At 42.6% G+C, this 17,935-nt stretch overlaps 1 protein-coding gene and 1 long non-coding RNA gene across 10 annotated transcripts in view; one reads left to right on the forward strand and one right to left on the reverse strand.

Moving 5' to 3' along the window:
- The window catches only part of PRKAG2 (protein kinase AMP-activated non-catalytic subunit gamma 2), a 246,284-nt gene that overhangs the window by 178,163 nt on the left and 50,186 nt on the right, over window positions 1–17,935 (forward strand). For 6 of the 7 annotated variants that reach the window (XM_075419811.1, XM_075419807.1, XM_075419806.1 and 3 more), the window contains one exon: window positions 13,478–13,556. The exons of the other annotated variant lie outside the window; for it this stretch is intronic. In XM_075419811.1, the coding sequence (XP_075275926.1) occupies window positions 13,478–13,556 (79 nt within the window). The remainder of the gene's footprint in view (window positions 1–13,477; window positions 13,557–17,935) is intronic. 7 annotated transcript variants of the gene reach the window in all.
- LOC142361205 (uncharacterized) lies at window positions 2,830–13,338 on the reverse strand. 3 transcript variants are annotated; one of them, XR_012763826.1, is made up of 5 exons: window positions 12,926–13,338; window positions 11,998–12,238; window positions 9,686–9,882; window positions 7,170–7,384; window positions 2,830–3,329 (listed from the first exon to the last, which is right to left on the reverse strand). It is a non-coding gene; the product is annotated as an uncharacterized LOC142361205 (long non-coding RNA). The 3 variants fall into 3 exon arrangements; XR_012763827.1 differs by lacking the exon at window positions 7,170–7,384; XR_012763828.1 differs by lacking the exons at window positions 7,170–7,384; window positions 9,686–9,882.

Raw genomic sequence — 17,935 nt, forward strand, 5'->3', positions numbered from 1 at the left:
TATACTTTTGAAATTTTTATCTATCATACTTTTTAACTTAGAACTGCACAAGTCAGGGCATCTGCAGCATGTAGAAAGCCTTCTTCCTTGTACCTCAGAACAAAAAGTTACTAATTGCTATTTTGTGGTACACGAGCACATATGACTCAAGCAGAAAAATAAACATGATTCTTGCCCAGAGGACTTCACTGTCCGAGAGCCTTATCTAGCAAAACAGGCCAGGCGAATTCTAAAACCGCAAGAAAGCATTGGCCTCAACAGGATCGTTCCTAAGCACTATTTCCAGTGTATGCTTGCAGAATAGATTCTAAGTGTAGCCATAACATAGCTAGCAGACACAGAAGGCATTGAAGAAAGGTAACCTGAAGGTTACAGCACTGAGTTTGGTTGATGTTGCTATGTATTTATGTCGCTGAATCTCAGGTGCTGTTTTGTTTTGGTTAATGTCAATGTGATGATGGCCTTGATTCAGGAAAGCACTTAAATATGTGGTTAATTTTAAGTATGTTGGTAGTCCTGTTGGAGTCGACAGTACTAGAGCATGTGCATGCCTTGTCACTTTGCTGGATCGGGGTACAATTTTTATTGTCTTTTAAAACACAAATGACCAGTACAAGTACTGAAGATGAGAAAGGAAGCTGACGGACAGACAGAGGATCAAAAAAAGAGTTGAGGAAAACATTAAAGATTCAGAGAAGATGGAGTGAGGGAATGAGCTTGGGAATCGGAAGAGATCTCCTGGCACCAATGGAAAATAGCTGATCACTGAGCGGCAGGGAGAGCAGCAGCTGCAAGATTGCTATCTGCCTGCTGTTGTGGTTTGGCCTTTCAAGCTTTGGGTGTTGGGATAGTATTTACTTGGAAAGACTCCTGGTGTGTACTACTTCAGGATCCAGCTCCTTACATAAAGAGCTATTGATGAAGGAACGGCTTCCGAAAGAAGATGACAGATTCCTCTCCAGCCCCTGTCCCTTGAGAATGGTGATAGTGACCACACAACATCCCAACAGACCTGTTGCTCACAGGGACAGGATGCTGCCAAAGCTGACTTCTTAGGGAGCACTGTGAGGAACAGTTTCCATGGAGAGTGCACAACTTGCTTTCCTGGAATATGTCTTCAGAAAGAGACAGCAGGATGCCAGTGAGCCCCACTTTGGTACAAAAGGACATCATACAAACTGGTCACCAGGTAGTTTCTTTCATCATCCAGTATTTTACAGGTACAGAGGTTACATTTTGGAGAAAAGGATGCCGTCCTCAACTTTCCTTCCTTTCCTCAGGGCCTGTGGCTGTTTTAGAGAAGAAATCTTGGAATTGGAAGAGCATTTCAGTTGCAGAGTTTTTAAGAAAAACAAGAGTTTAGAAAGGAGAAAAATGTAGTGCCAGTAGCTAGGGCATGCTTCAGAGATCAGAGAGAGATGGCTGCAACCATCTGCCCTATCAGAGACCACTTGTGCAACTCTGAGTCACTTGGTCTCCCAGTGCCTCAGCTTCCCATTTATAAAAAAAATGGGGTAACACTTCCTCTAAGTCAAAGAGGTGTTATGATGATAAATACACAAAAACATTCTACAGAACTCAGATATTTCTAGAATAGCAGCTGCAAGTGGCTGAAGATAAGTTAACCATAGATAGCATGTGTTGCATGTAAAGTTTGTAGCAACAGGCTTTTACACTGCAGACTGTAGTTGTGTATAGGAAACTATCACGTTTTCAGAGCACATCAAGATTTACACAAAAGATCACTGTAAAGTAGGCTACTCTCTTGAGTTCTATGTTTATTTTAGAGCTTCTTTTAAAACAGTTCAGGCATTCTCAAGAACTGATAATTTTCAAGTAATTATCACAGGACATTTTCCTGTACATTATATAAGGGTTAGTATTTATACACGCATGCCCAAAAGTTGATGTTGTGCACTGTAATGCAGACTTGCTCATTTTTATTTGTTTTTACCAAAACTAGCCATGAAATTACTTTAAAACCATGAATCAATGTAGTGTCTACCTAAGCCTATTAATGACCTTAAATAAATACTGTTTTTCTAGAGATCCATAGCCAGGCATCTAGTCTGAACTTGGTGTGCCTTTCCCAAGAGCTTAAAATATCATCAAAACAATCTAAAAATGAATATAACAACCCCTGAAATGTCAAGGCCGAATCAGCTCCCCTTCTTGCAGGAATGTCCCATACTGTCCCTCACAAGGCCTTACTTGGGCATCTCCTGAGAACAACCCAGCTGAAACTCCAGTGCTTAGCCCCAAAAAGCCAAGGTTGGAGAGTGCTCTTGGGGTACCCGGCCAGCAGCAGTTTCCATTAGTCCTCCACCAGCATTTTCACTGGCTCCCTCTCTGGCAGACAGCACACAAGTGATGTCCCTGATACAAAGGTCCAAAGCCCTGGGAACTCTTCGTCTCAAAAGATGACGCACTCTGTCTCCAAAGATGATTAACTTTGATATATGACCATTTTGGCAGAAACAACCACTTTAATCTCAAACTACTGACTGCATTATTTAATTTAATATTAAACTTTGGGTTTTTTTCCATTGAATTTGAACTGACACTGAATTTCCAGTCTGCTACTTAAGTGTGCTTCAGAAGCAAGGAGGCATCTCCATAGGATCTATACACAATTTAATGTACAGTAAATAGAATTTAATCCTGAATCTACTGAAATCAATGCCAACTTTTCTATTTACTTCAGAAAGGCTAGATTCTCTTATGACTCAGCTGTTACCTTACATTGTAATATTTACACAGTCCATTTTCATACCACCGTTAACTGGGAGGTACCACTCTGTTAATACAGAAGTCTCCTCAAACAGGCTGTTGAATATTGAATAAAATGCTTTATTTCCATATTTTGAAAGCCTGTGACAAGCTACAACAAAAAGCCTTAAGGAAGCATGTCAAGAAATAATTTCAGCTCTTTGCAGACATTTAACTACAGACTGTAGTGCTTATGTGCTTGTGAACCCAGTGTTTGCCATATCCACACTATAAGCATCCACTGCCCATGAATACATTTTTGTATTCTCATCTCCACAAGTGCTGCAGTAACACGAGCATGGTGGCAGGCTTGCTGGAGGTGTATCCCTGGTCCTTGGTGTGGAAGTAATTTGAATTTTTTTCAATTCTGGTTCCTGGAATACAGGGAAAAGCCTTACCAGTATTTCCATGTCTCTTTTATGATATTGTTTGTAGTCATTAAACATTTAGCTCAGACACTTGATATGCTTCTTGCTTAGCACTGTCCTTGCTTCAGTCCTTCCAGACGGTGTCAAACCACAACCAGCACAGAGGACAATCTGGTTTCACCTGCACTGTACCTGAAATGATGGAAGGATATAGTTAAGAGGCTGTCAAAAGGGAAAGCATGCATGACAGAAGGAAGATGCCCATTCCACGTTGCTGCCATTGCAGATTTCTTTTGGGCATAAAAATAAAAAAGCAGCACACAAAAAGTAGACCTGGCAGTAATTCAGGGCTAAGTTCCTCAAGCTATGCAGATTCCGTGCCATCTGAAACCCAATTTATTTTATTTATTTATTTGGAGATTACAGATCAAGCACAGGCTCTGTGTCCAAGGAAGTTGAAGGAATTAATATATTGGTTTGTCTACACATAATAGTAGCTACTAGCTACTCTGAGACAACAGACTTCACAAGCTTTAGTGGGGCCACTGATGGCACTTATGCCCAGAGTTTGTTATCTGTGGGGTGGGCCTGAAAACTAATGCAAACACACAGGTCCTGAGTGCTATGAGGAAGTCCTTCTTAGGTGTTCAATGTCCTCCTAGAACTGCACTGAAAAATACTTCATTATCTTTGCCTGCCTCTTTGAGATACCTTTCAAATACTGCTTCTGGAGTCCTATTGAGTACTGAGATCCTCAGTCATTATAAGCTCTGCAGAAAGTGGCCACCTACAGTGCAGCTCATCTGCTCCACGTTTAGTCTGCAGTTACCTGCTTCCTAGCATCTTACTCCGCTCATGCCACAGAGTGAATTATTTGTTCATTCCATTTCTTGAAGTTTTGTTGAGGTTGCGGGTGATTCAGCTCTGAGCTGAAGGTTGTCTCTGTTTGTCAGTAAACCTCCCTTGTAACTCTGACCTGCATCATCCTGCTAACATCTAGGTTCGACAGATCTGCTTCCAGCCTCTCAACACTGCTGATGATCATGAAAATTACTTTTTAACGGTATGCTACTAATAGGTTACAAGAATTTTGCGGAGTTTACTGAACCCTGAAGTGTGGCATCAGTTAACTTCAGGCTTTGTTAGGGAAAAGGTGTTTCATTTTAAGTTTAAAAAATATCATCTTTGCAAGCTGGTGTAATGTTTGCACAGTGAAGTCACTATCCATGACTGAGGCTTTGAAATATAACACTGAGTCGAAGAAAGTGAAATGATATATAGTAAATGTGTTTATTTAAATCAGATTTGGCTCTGAGTGGGGTTTTTTCAAATTTGTTCTTCTCGGTGGCCCCAGTTCTGCAGATTACTCATCAGTACTCTGGCCTCAATCCAGCTAAAGTACTTAAGTAAGTGCTTAACTTTAACTAACACAAATAACCCCATGCTCAATGCCAGTGAATGAAGATCCACGTAAATGTGGGCTCACACTTACTCTTCCATTCACTTGAAATTAGTGGATGCTTACCTGTTTTTTAACATTATTATTATCTCAATCTGATCTTTGGAGTTGTTTTAAATGTATGCTTGTCACAACCAAATATCTACTGTAATCATGCTTATTACCTGATTACTGCAGCTTTCTCCAGCAGTAATTTCCCCTTGCCCTCAACCACGCCCCTCGGTGTGATAAGAGGTAGGTCCTATTTCAAAGACACTAAGGAGCACTCAAGCGTATGTGTGAGAACAGCTAAAGTATATCTTTTCGAGTATATATGATAACAAACATTTAAGACAAGAACACTTTAAAACTCTGGAATAGATTAAAAAGGTAAATGGCATCCCTGTGTTTGCAGAATCAGGCAGCACACTGGTAACATCAGTATTCTTAACAAACTCAGGTTAGTTCCTCGCCAGTGCTTAACTTCTTTGAACTTTGTGTTGAAAAGGACAGAATTTAAATTGTTAAGTTGTTCGATTAATAACGTGTCACGCTGATAATACTGATGCAGACTCCTCCTATATTCTACATTGTAATCTGAGGAATGAATATTGGCCTCAAAGGCTTATGTAGATAATGCTTCTGATATTCTTGACTCAAAACTCTGCCTTATCTGAGTTGCAGAGTGATACAGGATCAGACACCCAGCTAGAGATTAGAGGTTATTTAAACAAATCCTACCTCTTCTCCACTTCTGCCTTGACTTCTCTGTAAGAATTTAGCTGGAGATCTAGACTATTCCTTGGTCTTTTATTTCCTTTGAAGTTTATTTTTTAGAAGTGCTTAACTCTTCTGTCACTGGTACCATTCTTTTTTTCTCAAAGTGAGGTGCTGGAGGACACTGTTTGTGTACAAGATAGGTTCTTTGTTTCTGGTGTTAGAGCAAAGAAAGTTTTGTAAATCTGTTCTGTTTCTCAATTAAGTCAGTGACAGAACTCACTGGGATTAAACTGCAAGTTCATTTCCATACAGAAATATTTAGGAAGGGCTCTCCACTAAACATGTGAAGAAATAACTCTGCACACTCAGTTCACATGTCTTCAGGGTAAATGGATTTCAACACTCAGTACTGTAACTGCAGTGAGGATTTGGTAGCAATGCCAGGTGTCCATTTCATCATCTTTCCTAGTGCTGAATGCACTCCTATATTCCTTTTTTCTTCCTAGGACATGGCTAAATTTGATTGTTGTTCCATTTATGTTATCCATTTAACCTACTAAATATCCCCAACTGTGACTGCTTATCACTAATAATTAACTCTGTAAAGTAATTAATATTATAGCTACTGTTATGTGGGAGGGTACCTGCAGTGGGAGGCTAGTTACTTGTTCTAAAATGTGAAATACAGTTGATCTGTATTCTATGTCAAAAGACTCCTGCTTAGGACCACTGAGCAATTCGTGTTCTGATGACAATGGGATAAAGGAAAAAAGACATCCTTTCAGGGTGTAGTTCTTCTCCAATGGCAAACTCTATTTGAGCTGTTTTAAAATGACACCATTCCAGCCACCGTTAACTGCACCATAGAGTATTAGAAAGATATATAGTATACACTTGCTCCATCACTTTGATACCTGCTGCAGGATGGTTGTGTCTCTAATTCCTTGAGGGCCTTGCAGGTTAGTGACGGAGCAGCAAACTGACACCAGTGAGGATCCAGTGGAGAACGGACAATGCCGATACAGAGTGCGTTTCCTATGCCAGGTTTTGTTATGGGACTTGGGTACTGTGTTCTAAACAAACTGCAGTCTCTGAGCTGTCACCACCTTCACTTACACATGCTACACACTGACATGATTATGGCATCTAATATTTCAAAAGCCTTTTAAGACTACAGCAAATTTTATTGCATTCCTTCATTTCTCCAGGAAGAAAAAAACTTGAATCCGGTATTCTATATAAGGCATCCCCTTCCTTACTAGTTTGCTTGGTGCTGGAACAGAGTTTCCTTAGAATAAGTGGTAGAAACTGTAATTCCTGCCTAAATGCACTGTTTGCTCCGAGCTTTTTGAGGTAAGGAGGACTTTGTGTCAGAACCAGACCTGCAGCTCTTCACTGGGACCGCCCATGTTCTCTAACCACCCAACAGACTCATGGACTGCCATCCCAGTCAGCTTTTTCACACTGTGCAGTTAGCATTTTTAAATACAGAAGGGATCCAAGATGGGATCCTAATCTGAGCCTCACTGATTGTAGTGTTCTCAGCCATCCTTTAGGCGCTGGTATCAGTTATCACACTCTAGCAGAAAACAAGTAGGAATTTAATTTACAGATTAACCAGCAGATGAAACCTTTTTCCTGATAACTTGTCTTTTTCCACTTCATGAACCAGACTAAATTAAAACAAAAATAGGCAGTGTTTTAAATTAATTTTGCACAAACAGATTGCAACAGAACAAGTGTATCTATGACACACATTCAAAGACATTCTAAGTTGTTCATTGACAGCTCATCAGGAGAAGAGCTGTTAACTATGTGAGTTGTATAGAACTGTAATTGTAGTAAGGAGCACTAGCAAATGGTGGGAAAATTACCGTTTGTAGTTTACTCTTGCATTCGAAATGGGTTTGCCTTGATTTGCATTTAGATGGGAATTCCTTCTTGTTGCTCTTCAATCCATTAGGTTTTATAAGGTAAGTAGTTTTTTTTTTCTTCTGCAGTACTTTGAAGGGCATTCAGTTTTACTGCTGAACTATGAGCTGTGCAGGTGGCACCCCTGGCACATCAGTGTTCAGTGTCACTGCAGTCGCTGATCAGAATGAAAGGAGGAGTAGAAAAGTCAGGAAAAGCTTTGAAACAGACAGCTCTGAATTTACTTGGAAATGCCTATTGCTATATTTAGCACAGGTAACGGCTTTGTTGCAATGCTTGAACAAATCTGTTCCACACAGACTTGTGATCCGCAGCAGCATTTCTTTTTTTAGGTTGTTCTTTCTATTCCTACTCAGTCATCAAAGACGAATACGTAATCGTTATTATTACTCAAATGATATTTGCTTTAGAATTTTTCTAATTTAGAATTAAGGTTATTTGTTGGGGGTGGGGGCAAAGCAAATTTACATTTGTATTAGATTGTTAGTAAACTGGCTTTTGTATAAAGCATACACATAAAGACTTCTCATAGAATTGTCATACTGAGACTAAATATGTTTTTATGAAGATTGGACAAAAATAGAAACAAAAGAAAATAAGTCTAGAAAGGACATTAAAAATTCGTTTTCTCCCACAGCACAATCAAATATATGTAAATATTTCCTAACAAATGTTTTTTTTTAACCTGTTGCTAAAAATCTCCTGTGACAGAGATTTAACAGTTTTTTCAGCAAAGCACACTGGTTCTTCACTGTTATTACATTCAGAAAGTTCTCTCAAAGTCCAACCTAAGACTTCCTTGTTAAAGGCTAAGTAGATAACTTCTTATCCCATAACTGGACCCAGAAGATAGTTTATCACTTTCCTTCTTGCAAAAACACATTGCTTTCGGAGACCGTTATTACATTTTCCTTCAGTCCTCTTCCCCCCTCCCCCCCCACCCGACTAAGAAACCAGGAGGTTTTCAAGTCCTTCTTTACAGGTCCTGTTTCCTGAACTCCTTGATCATTGTTGTTGCTTTGCTTTGGACTCTCGGTTCATTCTCAAGTTCAGTGCCCAAAACTGAATGCAGTATCCCAGCTGGCATTTAACCAGGGAATGTGCTGGACAGATTGTCCGTGTCTTACCTGTAACACATTTGTAGATACTGTGATTTTTTTTTTCCCAAGAATCTGACATTGTTGTCTGACATTTAGTTTCATTCTCAGGTCTTTTCCTTTCATGACTGCTGCAAGCCAATCTTTTCCCATTTTGTTTTTGCATTTGATTATTGTGTAACTCACTCTACTTACCCGTATCAAAGTGCATCCTGTTTGTCAAAGCATTGCAGCAATGCTCAAGATTATTTTAAGTTCTAAGGCTATCCCTAAAAGAGCAGCATCTCTTAGCATTGCATCATTTGAAAATGAGATCGGGTTATTCATTATTCCTTCATTAAGTTATCAGTGAAAACACTGAATGATATTAGATAGAACACAGATCTCTTCGGAATCCTCTCCTAAACCCCGCCAGTTAGATAAAGAAATCTTACTACCTTCCTTGTGAATATTGTTGTGACCTTTAGCAGTCATTTCGTCTAGACTATCTGGCTTACTTACGTGAGTGTCATGCAAGATATAGTGTCAAAAGTCCTGTTAACTCGTGCTGCATCTGCTTACCACAAGACTTCTAGCATGTTATTAAGGTGACTGAGAATGGCTTGGCATTGCTTATACACGTTGGCTGTTACTGATGATCCTTCTTTCCTCTAAGTAAGTACTCAAAATGGGTGTACTTGTTCTCTTATCCATCTTGGAATCAAAGTTACACTGAGCAGTTTATAGGTTCTTGGCTCCCTCCCCGCCCCCTCCCTTACAGATAGCTACGCTAAGCAGAATGAACCTGACCAAGTGGAGCTGAGGAGATTTAGTCAGTACAGTGACGGGAGCCCAGCATGCTTCTATCCCAAGGAGCTGTCTAAAACAGGCCATGTGAATGACGTCCTTAGAAATGTTTGTTTCTCCAGTGGCTGCAGAAGCAGCAGCGTAGGGTAACTCATTCAAGATGAAAAGCCACACAGGAGGTGTCTAAGCTCAGGTAAGATGACTCTCATTCAAAGCATTTGGATACAGCCGGTCTGATGACTGCCACCAATAGATCCCTATCCCAATGGATGCATTCCTGCTATTTCAGGGAGGCAAGGTGGCAGGAAACTACATAAAAAATAATCTTCTGCTGACGTTGATTGCTCTTCACATCCCTGAACCATCCCTACAATTTAAATGCTTAGCCTGTTCTTGTTAAAATAACGGGATCCCTTCAGTAGCACATAGGACTAAAGGCACTCCTAGATTATCAGATATTTTTTAACAAAGCGAATATATAATTGACAGGACTGATTCTACTTCTACAGAGTATTAATAACTCCCTTTACCCTAGAAAACTAAAGAAAACAGGCAGAGGCAAAATAAGCAGTTACCTGTTAAAATTTATGTTCTGGCCTTCCCACAAGCCCTAAAACCTCTTTTGTTTACATCCACCTTTTTATGACTTTTGCTGTTGTGTCAACCTTGAGTTGTTTTACTTTGCCTCTACAAACATTGCTGGCACTGCTGTATTCAGCTTCTGCATTAGCCTTATGTCATAGGTCCATGTTTTTTGGCGTAAGTAATGCCCCTGTGAAAAAAAAATTGAAACCAAGCAAAGAATAAATGTATTTGGGCATTCTAGGGTTTGCACGTATTTCTCATCTAAACTTTTATAGGTAAAATTTATTTCTCTTAGCAGTATTCGGTATACAAAATATATACTGTCTTGTCTCATTGGGTATCTCAAACAGTTAAAATGGGTTACTCTGATAGCAAACATTTAAACCGTAATCTAGACAAATCTCTTGGTTATAATGAATAGAAACCTCCTGTGGCAGTAGAACAAATAGTCACAATAAGCAGATATTGAAATGTTACGATATATAATATCACATTGGCGGGAATTATAGGTCATTTGAAAGACAGATCTTTTCCCTATCTTTAACCACTAATCCTTTCGTTAAATGGCAGGCAGAGTTCGCAGAGAGAAGCAATACCACTGAAAATATCTGCTAATTTGTCTAATGCTGTAGTAGTTAACAATGAGCAACAAGGTGCTTTCACCACTGCTTTAAGCAGACTTAAGAGTGGGTTGTTTCCAGAAGGTGCGGTCCTACTGTCACTCCTGCCCTTGGCACTCCTTGTGCCAGTGCTAGCTGGTACAACTGTGCAGTCAGTTGGATCAGGAACTGATCTGGATAAAACCCAGTCTTCTCTTCTGGTCCGTTTGGTTTTCAGCTGCATCAGTTTCCTGTTCTGACTCACTGTGCTGCCTGCAAGCCAAAAGGCGCTAAAATGCAAAGCGAGGAGCAAAACGAACACCATGACCAGCAGTTTGTTCCAAAATTGGTGTAAACAAATTGTTAGACTGCAGGCAGAGTGAGGGATGGAGTTTCAGCCTTTACCTCTCAATTTCATTTGGGGTTTTTTGAGCAGTATGGATGTTACAACATAGCTATAATGTGTCCATTACAAATCTCTGTTACATATTAAATTATTGCCTTTATATTGTCTTGAGTTACTCACAGTACTCTTGGTCTGGATGTAGATTGTGTCACTGTAAAACCCTGATCTTGCAGTAAGCTCCGAGGTTCACAGTGCAGTGTAGCTCACTGCATGAAATAGGCTTAACTGACTTCTTATAAACACATCCGTGCTTTGCAGCAAGTGAAATGCAATGCAACTTTGAAGATTCAGTGTCACTTCCAGCTACAAACAACCTCAGAGTTGTATGTCCTCATGGCTGGTGCTCACTAAGTAATTATGGGAAGTAAATACTTGTTATTTTTAGAAAAAGAAACACAATCATGACAGTTATTTCCAATCAGATATGTCATCTTATTATTCTCTTCTTTTGGTTAGCAAAAGAGGTTAAAAACTCTTATCAAGGTACATGATAAGGAGGATAAATTATTTAGAGCTTTTAAAGATAGCTCCCAGAGATAATTAAAAGCTTCCAAAGCATTTTAATTAGTAGGCTGAAAAGAATATAAATTGATATGAACTGCTTTGGTATCTGCTGTGGCTGGTCAGTTATTTATTGAAATCCTAGAAATCTTCTAAAAATACAGCTAGGAATTAAATATTTTAGGATTTTCTTTCCAAAGGATCTTTACAGTAAAGAGGAACTGGATATTGTTAACTTCCTCGGCTATCCTTAGAAGTCTCCCTAGAAAGAGGCAGCTTGGGAAAAAGCAGCTGTCAGCAGCGGTGAGCGTCCTTGCTTGAAAATTCTTTGGACCAGAGAAATGACAAACAGACAGCTTTCTGTTTTCCCATAATTTTTGGCTCTCTCCTCCCATCATAATTTTAATTCTAACTATCTTTTGTACTTTCCTATATCCTATGCACATTGCTGTGCTACCCTAGATCTATTCAACCTTCCCTCCTTGAACGACTTGCTGAACTTTTGAAGCTTGAGCCTCTCCTTTGGGACCAATGGATTTTCAACGTTCTCTACTGACTCCTGTGACTCCTTTGGAGCACCATGCCTGTGTGTCTGCCCACAAGATCTGTTGCCATTGCCAAAGAAATAATCTGTTTATCCACCTCTACAGCATCCATGTCTGAACTGGTCCTGCTGGGCTTCCTAAACAGTCAGTGAGGACCTATTTATTATGGTTAAGGAAGCCTAGTTATAGCTTACAGCATCTCACTGTCTGAATAAATCTAAATGATGAATCTATTTCAAATATTTCCTTACTTCCATTGATTCTGTTGTAGCCTGGCCTGCAAGCTCAGCTGCAGACTTGTAAAGCTGGGTGCGGTGAGTCCCCTTCTTGCGAAGCAGAAGCCTGTCATGGAGCACACTCCATCCTTCAGCCGCTGTCACAGCAAGGGGGCTGGGCTGTCAGCACTGGGTGCTCAGGGTCCTGAGGGCAAGCCCGGGGCCTTCCGCCGCCTCACACCCAGCGCGGCTGAGAGCAGCTCCAAAACCGTCGCTCCTGTCGGCAGCAATGGCGGGGCAGTCACGTTTGGTTTGGCCGTGCAAGAGCGGTTTTTAAAGTACGATCGCCTTGTCTGACCTGCTGCACAACGTAAACTAGAATTCCACTCGCTAATCCCCGGGCCAAGTCCCCCCTAACTTCTGCCTGAGCGGGAGCAGGCTATGAGGAGACGCTCAACCGCCTCCCTCCTCCTCCTCCTCCTCCTCCGGAGGCCGCTCCCAGGCGTAGCGCGGCTTACAGGGAAGACGCCGACGCTCGGGACGATCTTGAATTGTAACTTCTCGAACATTTTAAGTGGAAACGGGCGCGTCTGTTCCCAGAGCTGGTACCCCCGCATAGCGGGTACCCCGAGACGGCGGCCTGGCCCGCTGCGGGAGCTCGCCGTCACGCACAGGGGGAACCCCCTCAACACCCACCACCCCTCCCAGAGGGCAGTGGAACTGTCGGCTTCCCCGCCGCTGCCTTGCAGGTGAACGCGCGGGACCATACCAACCCCATCCCGCGGGGGGAGCGGAGGGCTTTCCTCCCCTCCGCCCCTTCTTGCACCGCCCTACTCCACAGCGGCCAGACAAACAGCCGAGCCTACGGAGAGGGCTGCGTGAGGCTGTTGGCCTTAGCAGAGCTCTCGGGGCAGTCAACCTCTCCCTCCTCCCCCTCCCTTTTGCGCGCGGAAGTGGTAGTTACCTTCCCCTCCCGCTGCTGACCAACGGGCTTGACTGCAGCAAAATGGAACGTACCAATCCCCCCCACCGGAGGGGGAGGCGGGGGGAGAGGCGGCCGCGAAGTGTGGCGGGAAGCGCTCTCCTACGAAAGGGCGCCCGGCCTCCCCCTGCGCCCAACGGCCGCCTACGGCCGCTTCCTCCGTGAGGGGGAGAGGCGGCGCCTCTCGGAGCCGCGGCCGCGGGGAGCCCGGGGGCCGCAGGGTTAATGGGCTGGGCGCAGCCGCCGCGAAGGAGGGAGGAAGGGCGAGTCCCGGTTCCTCCCCCCTGACTGTGTGCGGGGTGTGTGTGTGAGAGGCAGCGCGGAGCGAGCCCGTGTGTGTGCGGGAGGCCGAGGGGCAGCCGCCGCCGCCGCCCGGCCTCAGCGCCGCCCCGCGCTCCCACCCCCTCAGCGCTCGGCGGGAACGGCGCCAGCCGCCCTCTCAGCGCCGCCGCTCCGGGCTGCTCCGATGCCGCCGCGGGGCCGGTGAGCCCGCGCCTGGATGCTCATCTCCTTCTCCTCTCTTCCCTCCCGCAGGCGGCAGCGGCTCCGGCTCCCTTTCAGCTCCCGGCCGCCTCCGAAGGGATGCTGGAGAAACTAGAGCTCGAAGATGAAGGTAAAAATTCAAAGGAGGGGGCACCCCCACACCCGGCGGGGTCTGGGCGGAGGGAAGGGAGCGGGGTGTCCCCGGCGGGAAGCCCGCCCCGGGGAGGGGGTTGCGCTGTGCCCGGGCCGGCCCCGGCCGTGCCTTTGCGGGGCGGGTCGCGGCCTCCCCCCGCCGGCCCGGTCCCCCCGCGGTCCCTTTGTCCGCCCGCCGCCTCGGAGCCGAGGGCAGCGCCCGCCTGCGGCTCCCGGGCCGTGCGCGCCTCGGGGCGGCCGTTCCGTCAGCCGGGGTCCCGGGCACTGGGGGGGAAGGGGGGGGAAACCGCCATGGCATCCCTCCTCCTCCCGCTAAAACACTCATTCTCGTCTGCGAGACCAAATATAGACTTTGAGAGCGAGGTGCGAGCAGTGATGGAAAGCTTTATTCGACTCAAGCTTCTCCTCCTTATGGAGATGCGTACATCTGCTTAAAGCGGGCAGCTGTAAACTGAATTTTCCTCGTGTGGCTGCTCTCTCAGCTGTCCTGTGAAGAGCTGTGGTTCTGGCAGAGCGTGCTGGTCTTGGTAGGGGAACTCCTGGCAAGTTTTTGTGTCTCGCAAGCACTAAACCGTGCTGTGGAGGAGCATGAATGCTTTTCTTTTTTCTCTCGAACTAAAGCATTCGCTTACCTCTGAAAGATCCGTGTTGAATGTCTTGGGCTTTCAGTTTTCAGAAGGGATTAGGTTAGTGGATGCAAATGTGGACGCATAGCTAATCTCTGTGCTCGGTATTGTAAAGTGGCTAAGACTTCGTGGGAGCTGGGGGTTTTTGTAGTTGGTAAGTGCTATTGCAAAATGTAGGGCAAATATTTGAGGAAAACTTTGAAAATAGTAGGCTGAGTCATTCTGTGAAGAATATTTAAGCCGATATGCTAATAAGCCAGCTTCTTGGTTAGTAGCGTGCTTTCTACAGTTGTGGGACTGGTCTGGAAAAGTAACACCTTTTATTTTAAGCTTTCCATGTGTGAGAAAAGGAAACACTTGGCAATTGGATTCTGTAAGTGTTTTTTTGTTTTTTTTAGGAGTCCAGAACAATTTGAATTGCAATGAAATACTTGTGCCTTTGTGAATCCTGAACATGATTAAATATGAATATTTGGTGCAAGGGGTTTCTGGCTAACTTGTAGCTTTTTTCTCTCGTGCTGTTTAACTTTTTAGTTAGGCCTTCATTTTATGCTTATGGAGAGTGAGAAAGTTATTGACATAAGTATTTCTTTTTACATAAAGCTTGTTACTGATAGATAGAAGATCCTAAAACCTGCTGAATCACTAACAGTTAAGCCATTTTAAAAGCTATTTTGAACAACTCATAAATTTGGATCTCTGAAGAGGTTGTCTACGTTAAGAAAAAATCCTCAGTTCTGAGAGGCTTTCGCAGTTTCAACAATGTAACATAGGGTTTTTGGGAGTCACTTGATTAGGCTAAACTGTCTGTGTGTGTCTTCTAGGACACTGCAATAAGATAACCTGACTTCTTCAGAAAGCTTGGTAATTTCAATTTTTTTTCCTGTCTTTCAAGCTTCTATTTCGCTTTGTCACTCAGTTAATTTAGCTTTAAAACTAAGGCTTTGTGGGTGCTCAGGCTGGATGGGTGAGAGCAGTTCAGGGATCTGTCAGAAGATAGTGCCTTAGGAGCAGACCTGTGACCAGTTTATAGTAGTATGTCAATTTGCCTTATTAGCCTTTCAGACTTAAGGAAAACCTAGTCTTATGCGTAGTTTTAAAGTGAAGAAGAAAGGGTGTAGAGTGCTGTATTCAGAAGGTAAGATGCAAGTAAAATTGAGTGAATGTCAGACCAAAATTTACTGTCCAGAATGCTTCTGTATGAGGAGGCCTGTAGAAATAGCATCATAGAAAATTGAGATGCAGATGGAAATGTAGCAGCATAGATGCAGCACGTATTTTCTGACCTAAATTTTTGTACTAGTTGTATTTGTGCTGATATTGGGGGTGGGGGAGTAAAATGACATCTGATGGTGTTTGCTTTTTTTGTTGGATGGCAAGTAGTAAGTGTTCAGAAGTTGAGAAACGTCTTTGAAATCTCGTGAAGTGGCTGCAATCACACTGTAACTGGTGATCTTTTGTCAAACAAAGTATCTCCAGAGGTACCTAAAACTGCTGTAAATGAGAAATTTGAAACCTGGTTTGAAACTGCTTTTCTGACTGCCTCTACGTAGAGTGTGTTCTTTTGCTGGTTTTCCAGTTTCTGTATCCATCAACAGTTGCTAACTGTCTTGTGTATGACATTATACTGCAGTTTTCTTGAAACGGAGAGCTGCTTAAAAAGAGCTGAAAAATGAGGCTCAATGTGTGCACTGAATGCCATCCGGTATGCTGGAATGGATTTTTGTTTGTCATTCCCCTCAAAGGTTACACAAATGAGAATTTGAAAGCACAGAAGGCATTCATTTAATTTGGATTCTAATTAAGAGGGTTAAATTGAAAAAATAGTACTAGAAGGATTTGTAATCTAACTAGTACTGTAATGAAATATGCAGAGTCTAGCCTGATGTTGTGGTTTTTAAATAAAATGGTACTGTCAACTGAAGGGCAGGTTTTTTTCAGTATATGCGTTATATACAAAGAATGTATAGAAACTATTTTGTACATAATTAGTGTGGATGGTATTAGACATGACGTTATTGTCACAGAAAGAAGTGCTGGTCATCTTTTTGGTTTAAAACATCTTTGCTTCATACATCTGTCTGGATTCTTTAGGATCAGTGCAACTTCTTACTGATCGGTCACCAGTTCTGTCTAGCATTGGCTTAATAATACTGCTCTTGTGATGTGTAAGAGCAAATCTGAGAGAGATGCTGTTAAACAGCATCAACTGTGCTACAGCTGAAACAGGTCAGGCTGTAGGCTGATTATGTGCACAGACAAGGACTGAATAGGCCAGTGGATATTTATTTTATTTAGGACTCCCTACAGGGCCTTTGCCCTATCAGCAGTCAGAGCAGGGAAGTAAAAACTCTTGTGTAAGAAGTCCAGAGTATTGTTTTTAACTGAAGGATGCTCTAAAGTATTCTGAACTCATCCTGCTCAGTATTCCTTGGATGGGAGTGGTCTACCTACATCCCCTCAAAGTGTGAAAGCTGCCTGTTGATGGGTGTGCAGTTTCTTGTTGTAGCCTGAAGTAGATTAGTACTGAGGGACCTCTCATGAATGTATATAAATAATTGAAAACTGTTTGTCTTGATACATATTGTGGGTTTGCTTGTTTAGCTCTAGTGTTTGTGCAATCATGTTTCTATATTAAGGTTGTTTTTACTTCTGATCAATGTCAAGAGTAGTTCTGAGTTTTATTTTATGGAGGATATGATGAACTTGGAAAAGAGCAAGGAGAAATTATTCTAAAGATCTAATATGAAAAACAATTTCAGTTAACGATTTGCACTTACTAGGTTTAATTTGTTAAACTGGAATTCCAGAAATGGTTGTGTTCCAACAGCTACCTGTGCTGTGAGAGGAGAAACTGGATTAGTGTAGCAAATGAGCAGCAAATGCATGCCTGTCAATTGTATTGATTTAATTGGTACAGTTTGAGCATGTTATTTTGGAAACTAGTTTTATTGCAATGTTGGCTCTCATTCATGCAAGTCTCTTCCATTTGCTCAGATTGGGTAATAAAGTAGTAGCTACAGAAAGCAGAATTAACTACTGTTCTGTAGCATCTGCTAACTCGGTGAGTCTTTCCAAAGTAATTTTTGCGGATGAGAGTTAATTGCAGGGTTCTCCTGTATCTGTGCTCGATTCCTAGTCTTGGAACAAAGAATTCTGCAAAGTGTGTTGCAGTGATTCTAGCATCAGCGTTGTGGGACTGGTGAACTAGCTCATGAGTGCTCTACTTCTCCGGATTGTTGCACAAAGCAGCATTTAGACAATTATTTGATAAACAGCTTGGATTAGAGTGGAATCTCTCCTACTAAAGCTCTGGCCTTCGTCTCGCTCTTCCTGTATTATCCATCTCTTCTGTCACGTGCTTGTTTCTGGCTGTCTCCTGAAATAGACTTTCACCAGTAATTGCATCTCCTCTTAACTAATCGTTATGTCTGGGGTCGTTTCTTCCCAGCTTTGCAGATTATCTTGTTGTTTCTTATTAAATGTAGTTTTTTATTGAGCTCTTCTTGTCTGCCAGCCTCCTGCTGTCAGCTGAATATCTGAATCAAGGTATGAAAACCGATGTAATTTTGGGGTCAAATATAGTTAAAAGCAGTTTGTAATAAAACGCATGTTAGTGTGCATACTAGGTTTTTTTAAAATTCTAAAGACTGATCAAGTGCTCAGGTGAGGAGATAGTAAAGTTAAGGTGTTCTTTTGCAACTGTAATTCATTTCTAATAAACATTCAT

The sequence above is a fragment of the Opisthocomus hoazin genome, chromosome 4, assembly GCF_030867145.1.
Source record: "Opisthocomus hoazin isolate bOpiHoa1 chromosome 4, bOpiHoa1.hap1, whole genome shotgun sequence".
NCBI classification, from domain to species: domain Eukaryota; kingdom Metazoa; phylum Chordata; class Aves; order Opisthocomiformes; family Opisthocomidae; genus Opisthocomus; species Opisthocomus hoazin.